We start from the raw sequence: 8160 nt of genomic DNA on the forward strand, positions 1-8160 counted from the left end.
TACATATAATTAAGCTATATTTTATCCAAATAATTCTGGTTCCAAGCTGTTAATGAAATCGATTCATCAGACTGGAATCTCACTGGGTAAAATTTTCATTCCATCACTACCCCTACCCCAAAACTTTTATCAGCTAACTTGCTATGAATAAAAATGCCCTACACAATCTTTCCTTCCAACTCTTTCGCAAAAAAAGCAAACGTTTGAATTGAATTCTAATTTGTTTTTATAAAACCAACTAATAATACCTTGGCAACGTATCTTGAAATATGGTCACAACATAGAGAGATATATCCCATACACATGGAGTCAAACTTAGGTCCTGCAGCTCGAACCTTACCAATGTGCCCTAACAACATGACACATTTCATCACAAACAAGGGCTAAATGGTCTTTTTAATTAGTGCAGCCTCCAAGATTCTTTCTACTTTATTAAACTGTGGTCCCTACCTTTTCCTTAATGCTTAAGAACTGCCCCATTTACGAACTAACAAAAATAATTAACAAGTAAATCAAAGCTTATGTTTAATACTAAATAACTACTGTTATTAGAAACAAAAAATATTTCCATCAGAAAAAAGATCAAATTAAAAGAATAAATACTCTTGAAACCTTTATCTTCAACCTCTAACTTATGAGGAACTCGTCCCTACCGAATATTCATTAAATTACATTATTACCCATAAAGAAGTTCTTTGGTGGAACAAAAAGGTCTTGAAATTTGAACCCACTCCTCCCCTAGGGGTGCAAACTTGTCTCAGTAGTCGGTCCACATCGAGAATAAAGTTTTTGTTCAACATCAATTTCCTTTTCCGCGCCAAGGACACATCAGGTGAACTCCCACCACATTTGTGATCTTGGTCTCTCCGGTTAGATTTTTCCTTATCACTCAGTTCAGACGCTGATTAAATTCCCATATTCAATTGCGCACATTATCTCATTTTTGATTTATATTCTACATACTTCACATACATTGCATTTAAATCATAAATGCATTTCATTAACATCATACTAGATTAATTATTAATGTATCATAAATTTTAACTTTGTACAGGTGAATCAACCATGAATCTTTGATTCACGTTTCATGTACGATCCGATGCAGAAAAATGAAAAACGAGTCACGTTACGAATCAATCAAGAAATATCATGACACATGAGTCATTTGTAAATAGTTATAAGGGTAGTGTAGTCATTGAGAGGGGAATATAGTATTAGTAGCAAGCACTACTCATTTCTCTTTCTTTTTCTTATTCTTTTTTCTTTCTTCTCTTCTCCTTTCTGTACCTCTCTTTCCTTCCTTCTCTCTCTTCTTCTTCTCGTCTTTGTCATTCTCCTCTTCTTTTCGATAGCTTTCCGTTTTTTCAGGTGACTCGTGTTTTATTTGTTTTGTATTCCGAAATCTCAGAAAAAACCCTAATCCAACCAAACCAGATGGTTGTGTTTGGTTTGAAGAAAAATGGAGTCTCAGCAAAAAACCCTATCAACAACAACAACAACAACAACTGAAGCTCAACAACACCTGGCCATGTATGTTAAACCCCCTCTTTTACTACTCTTCCTTTTTTTTATATATATATATTTTTATTTCTTTTTTTAGCTCCTTTTTTTCTTCTCCATTTTGTTTTTACCATTCTCAGATTCTATATTTAGCTTGTTGTTTTTAATTTTGATTCATTTTCCAAACTGGGAAACATCTTAGATATCCATAAATCTTTTTTTTTTTTGGGTCCATTATTTTTTTTCCATTTTCAGATTATACTCTGAACTTAATGGTTTAATCATCTTTGTATTGGCTTTAATTCATTTTCGAAACTCAAGGGTTTATATTAGATTTTCAAAATTGTATGTTTGATTGTTTTAGATACGATTTTGATTAGATTCATTGATTAGTTGTTGTTAATGGAGATTTCAACACGTGGGTCTGTTGGATTTTCATTTCCTTGTTTGTGGGTTTTGGGTTTTTCAAAATTTAGCGTCTTTTTGTTCAGACTTAGTAAGAACTGTTTTAATGGTGGGTAAAATACCAACTTTTAGCTGTTTTATGCACTATTTATTAAGTTTTTTTTCGGTTTATATTAAATATAAGTGTATGAATTGATAAATACTTAGGAACAAAAACAACATTTGGCGTAATCATTTCAAATCAATAAATGATGTAAGCAAAGGTACAGCCGTTATTTTTCCAATTTCAGTCCATGTTCAACCTAGGTTTTTTTGGGGGGCTTGGGGGGAATTAGTAATTATTTCTTGCAAAATGGAAATCGAATGACATTACCAAGTGTGAACATCAATATGATATGACGGCTATCTTGATTCTGGGTGTGGTATTGCGTTTCTATTGAAATTGAGTTGTTTCTAGGGAAATTGAGTTGTTGGCACCTGGTGGGCATTTTAACTTTTCTTTGTCAAGATGTGTGCTCATAGAAAATTTAAGAATGGAATCACGGTTAGAACTAACGGTCATTGGTTGAGGGGACTGGATGTTGTTACAGGAATCAATTTCTGGTGATTCAGTCCGTAGTTTGTTCAGAGTCCAAATGCATTGACATAGAATTACTAGGTCGTCTACATTAATTTTGTCTTGTCGTCGTCTTTTTTGCGCTTTTTTATTATTGTCAAAGAAATGTATTTGGTTGAATTTTATTTGTATACCGTGTGACAATCAACTAATATCAGTTTATAATTTGTTTTTTCTGCAGGAATTTTTTTTTGTCAGCGCAAGGGTTGCGTTTTGTTCTGGTTCTGTCATGTATCCTTCTTTTGGTGGCTACATGGGGGCCATGTGGTGCAAAGAACCGTATATTGGCAGAGATGGTAGACCAGGTTGGAGATAGCTTTGACCCATGTGCTCGCGATCTGCTTGGTGGTGATATAAGCGCAGAACATCATAAAATCAACTCTGCAACCTGCCCTAGCGTTGAGAAATTCTGTGTAAACTCGAAAGTATTTTGCTTTCCTTCAACATTGCCGGATTTTTCAGCTGAAGTAGACAACTCCAAACCAGCATCTGTAGAGGGTCAAAGTAACTCATGCTGGTCATCGGATGATTGGATGTGTTCATTGTATAAAGGAATGTCAGTAGTGTCATGTTCTTTGACTGATGAGACGGAGCTCCATGACGTGGGTACCAAAGCTGATCAACAAGCTTGGTCTCTTAAAGGACCTTCGCCTGAATGTAGTATGCCATATGTGATCCCAGATAAGAATTTTGAGGTGATGAGATCAGATCTTCGCGATGCCCTCTCGTCTCCAAACATAAAAGTAAGCCCTCCTATCTTCAAATGGGGACTCAATTTTATGTATTTTTCTTCTGTAGCTTCCTTAACAGTAGTCAACACTTACAATGACAACATATTACATATTTACGAACTACCTAGCTCAGATGAACAGTTTCACCCATGTGATTTTGGTGAGGTGGTACTTAGTCTTAGACGAGGTTGCTTCTATTTGTTTTATTTTCTTACCCTGGATTACAGGTCTGCTGTCAGTTCAGCGGGTCCTGCAAACAAACGTGGGGATTTTCTCTTTCGAACCCAGGGTGTGAGTCTCTCTACAAGATAGGATCATTCATAGAGCTGTAGATATATTCTGGTTTAAGCTGGAGTAAGTAATTGTATACTCTGCATGTGAAGGAGGTAAATGCATGGACATTAGTTCCTTTTGGATATACGTCTCACAGTGCGGAAGCAGCTTGTAAATTTAACTCTTTTCAAGGTTGTTATCAGAGATTAATCGCTAAGAGTAACAAGCTTGGTGTGCTGCTAATGGGATTAAGACCACATAGTAACTGGAAAATTAATCCTCACAGTACTGCGAATTTCATGAAGATTGCTGGTGCCCATTGACGTGTATTTGGTGCTTTCCATTTATAGTTGGAGAGTTCTTGACATGATAGTTTTCCTAGAGGACCAGTTTCAGTGTCTCATGACTCTCTTGTGCCACGAGATGGCAGTAAATCAGTACTGATTGTTCTCTCTCTAAGAAACAGAGCTGCACATCTGCTTAAGGTTCTCAATATAAGTGACGTTGCGGAAGGCAATGGAATTATCGATATCAAAAACATAGATGGGTTGCTATTGTTCCCTGGTACTGTTAGTTGCGCCGTTGTGGTTACATATGCTGCTAGATATGGTTATTCTCAGGAATTCCATTTGAGCCTCCTGATATGGTAGACTGCATATATTGACAAATGATTTTGTTAAACAACTGATTGAGATACCCTGCCAAGACATAGTTAATACGTATTAACGACATCACAATAGGAATAGCAAATCTGTGAATGAATTAAGAGGATTAGCTAGTTCCATTTAGTTACCTTCACAGATAAAAGTAAGTAAATGATCTGTATTTTGGTTACTTACCATCTCAATAGCCAATTGGGTGGTGTCTTTCCTCTTGATCCAGTTGGCTTACTCTGTTTCGTAGTTGAGGATAAATCTGGTTCTATTAGATACGACAATGTTGTGTTTTTAAATGTGAAAAACATGAAAATGTGGCATGAACCATAGAACCAGCTGAATCGTGCTCTTCACAGCGCATCCGCTAGGCATGGATTTCTTCTTATATAGTCCTTTTGAGTTCATTTTTTGTGACTGCTTGCTTTTTTTTTTCTTGCTTTTGATCGATTACTGTTTACTTATCATTAAGACGCTAAAAACTTTTCTATCCAAAAAAGTATAAGAAAGGAACTATGACTTTTATATGTTTAGCACTGATTCAAAATTTAATTGTGGAACAGTTGAAGCAATTGGAGGGTGCAGAGGCAGATGAACTGGTGCTAAGAAATTGGAAATTTCAAGGAACTACAAGTGGCATGTCTGTTCTCGAAGATGAAGAGGTGCTGTTCCCTGTGGTTCAGATTGGTAATCACCATTCTAAGTGGATCTCTGTGAAAAACCCCAGTGCACAACCTGTAATAATGCAGCTCATCTTGAATTCTAGAGAAACTATAGAAGCTTGCAAAGCTGCAGATATGCTACGCTTGTCAAGCAGTGTAGTTCATGACGACTCTACTAGACCAGCCAGGTATGGATTCTCAACAGCAGCAAGTGCGATAACCGAGGTATATGTTCATCCTAATGGAAGAGCTTTTTTAGGCCCAGTTGTTTTTCACCCCTCAGAACGATGTGCATGGAAAGGTTCGGCGGTGATACGTAATAATCTATCCGGTGTAGAATGGTTGTCTTTAAAAGGATTTGGTGGGTCACTTTCCCTGGTCCTGCTTGAGGGCTTTCAGGCTGTTCATAGTTTGGAGTTCAACCTTAGCATAGAGAAACCATTCAATCCATCATATCCAGAAAAGTTATACCACAGTGTGGTTAAAAGTCCTGCCTGTTCTAAGCCTTTGTCGAAAGTGATATTTGCAAAGAACTCAGGAGACCTGCCTCTGGAGATAAGAAGTATTAAAGTGTCAGGTGCGGGTTGTGGGTTGGATGGGTTCAAGGTACACACTTGTGACTCTTTTTCTCTTGAGCCTGGGGAATTAAGGAAACTTCTGATTTCTTACCAACCAGATTTTTTTGCTGGAGTGGTTCAGGGAGATCTCGAGCTTGCCCTTGCAACAGGCATTTTTGTCATACCAATGAAGGCAAGCATTCCTGTCTACATGCTTAGTATTTGCAGGAAATCAATCATTTGGATATTGCTGAAGAAATTCACTCAGTTGGTCTTCATCGTCGCCTCCATATTGTTTTTCCTATTCTTTTTTGTTCTTCCTCGAGTGATAACTTCAGATCCCTCGGATTGCTTGTTCAAGACCGAGAGTGCCTGTATCAGCAGGGTTAGAGGACCATACTGCATACACCCTAACCATGGAAAATGTAGGTTTTCCATATCTTGTTACATGGACAACATGTTTAAGTCAGTCAGGGAAGATGAAACTTCAAAGCTCGGCTTTGTTAGTAGATACTCTGACTACTCGACTGGCGCCCAGAAACAGCAAATAACTAAGCATATGAAGAATGTGCATGATTTTCAAGACTCACAAGTTTTTGGCATCTGTGGACATCAAAACAATACATCCCCTTTGAGATGCTCTTCAGAAGCAAAATCTGGGGGGCGAGAAGATAATAAGAAGGGCCAGCCGGAACCTCAAGAATCTGGGAACCTCACAGTAAGGACTGGAAAAGAAAGTAGAAGGCGAAAGAAGAAAAAAAGGTCTGCAGGTGGTGCAGGACTACTTGAAGTTTCAAGCAGTCAGAGTGGAAATTCTACACCGTCTTCGCCCTTGTCTCCTCTGACATCTTGCACACCCAAACAGACCATGCCATCTCCTGAAGTTGAGCGTGTCGTCACTGGCATTAGTTTTGTTGATGCAGCAGATAAGAGGAATAAGAAAGGAAAACCCCTCTTAGCTGCTGAGATACCAAAAGTGTTGGACTCCAAAGTTTCTGCCAAGTACAAAAGAAGTAGTTCTTTACTTCAAGATCCACCAGATACCCCTGTTCCAAGAAAATCAACCAGCAAACCAGCTCTACTACCTTCTGCTACATTTCCGAGCATGAGTCGTCGTTTACCTTGTTTGGTTAATGCTTCACCACTTCATACTTCAACTTCTTCTATTAACTTGCGTGATCGAGCTCCGGGGTCCAATCTACGCCGAGGTCCAAGTGCAAAAACAGAGGAAAAGCCAAAGGAGATTGACAAGTTTGCATACGACATTTGGGGTGATCATTTTGGTGGATTTCATCTTGGGGGTAATAATGAAGTATCTTCAATAATAACAAATGCTTGGTTGTCAGGAGACTCACAGAGCTTCTTTGCTAGGGGTCCACAAATCCTTATGCAGAAGTCTCAAGTAAGATCAGTATCTCCTGTTCATAAGTTGGGTCAGTCATCTGTAACTTGTCCTCTTCTCCAAAATGGTTAAATTATAAACCAAGTAATACTTAGGTTCCTTATCTCTTCTGATTTTCTCTTAATCATCCCATTTTTGCATATGATAATGGTATAAGTTAACTACCCATATTCATAGAATCACAAGCATCATTCTTCCATAGGATCAACTTTCATGCTTCTCTAAAGTTTTTTGTTAGCTTTCAAATACACAAGTCGTTTGTTTTCCGCTGTTTTTTCGACTTGTTTTGTTCTGCACAGCATGTTTTGTTCTGCACAGCATATTCTACTGGTACATTGTTTTTCAGCAATTTTTCAACCAAATGGTTTTGTGATTTGCAAAATTGATCATTTGGTTTTTCGGTGTTCCTTGGGTTCTCACTTGAAAAAGGAAAACTGGTCTTCTTTGGTTTCGTTTAGTTCATTCAAACCACATAAGACTATATATGACTGGTAATGTAAATACAGTATTATGTTTAGCAGCTTCCTGTAATTAACATAGTTTTATCTCCCATCTGTATAAATTTACTTGGGTGAATAAGTTTTCTATCTAAAACTCGATATGGAAAAGAACAGTGTTGCCAGATTGATGTATGGGTAATCTTCTGAAGTCGATTGTTGCATTTAAGCTTGTCTGTAGCTTTTAGCATTATCGGTGGTCCTCACTCCTCGGTTGCTTAATATAAAGAGCAAGATAGCAATCATATTTCAGAATGCTGAAACATATAGGGTCGAGGGAAAATGTGAAAAAGTTAAAGTAAGACACTAGCGAGGAAAAATATGAACCGCAGTTGGGCAAAAAAAAAAAAAAAAAAGAAACGGAAAGTGAAAGTGAAAACATGGAATTCATAAGAGGTAGAAAAATGGTTGATGATGTGAAAAGCTGCAACTGGCTTTGTTGAAGGACCCTCTATATCAATATGTACGCCAGTATGTGTATGGTAATGTACCTTCTACAAAGTTGATTTGTCATTAAAAGCACCATTCTAGTGGAGATTCGTATCAGATTTTCTCTCTGGATCTCTTGCTGTCTTGATTTTCTTTGGCTTATCAACTAGTAGTGCTCCTGCACTCCAAGCATTTAGGGCAATCAAAAGATGCGAGTATCTTGGTTGGGTTGAAGAAGAAAGGAATTGACTCCTATTGAATAATGGCTCGTTGTAGTAGCTACCAAACCTATATATATATATATATATATATCTAGTGCGGAGACAGGGTCAGCTCAATCAAATTTCTGGTATAAGCTAGCTGTTTGTGTTTGGTGGTGTTGTTGATAAGGCTGTAACTGGGACGAATTGGACCACCACGTCTAATATCATTCAC

General features: G+C 37.6%; 1 protein-coding gene across 2 annotated transcripts; it reads left to right on the forward strand.

Moving 5' to 3' along the window:
• Positions 1-1264: 1264 nt before the first annotated feature.
• LOC113289448 lies at positions 1265-7460 on the forward strand. 2 transcript variants are annotated; one of them, XM_026538699.1, is made up of 4 exons: positions 1265-1530; positions 2703-3264; positions 4742-5446; positions 5540-7460. In XM_026538699.1, the coding sequence occupies exons 1-4, from the start codon at positions 1460-1462 to the stop codon at positions 6869-6871; spliced, it is 2670 nt and encodes an 889-aa protein (XP_026394484.1). In that variant the 5' UTR covers positions 1265-1459; the 3' UTR covers positions 6872-7460. The 2 variants fall into 2 exon arrangements, with proteins under 2 accessions (XP_026394484.1, XP_026394482.1); XM_026538697.1 differs by having other exon boundaries at positions 4742-7460.
• The last annotated feature ends 700 nt before the right edge of the window (positions 7461-8160 follow it).

The sequence above is a fragment of the Papaver somniferum genome, chromosome 6 (genome assembly GCF_003573695.1).
Source record: "Papaver somniferum cultivar HN1 chromosome 6, ASM357369v1, whole genome shotgun sequence".
Classification (NCBI taxonomy): domain Eukaryota; kingdom Viridiplantae; phylum Streptophyta; class Magnoliopsida; order Ranunculales; family Papaveraceae; genus Papaver; species Papaver somniferum.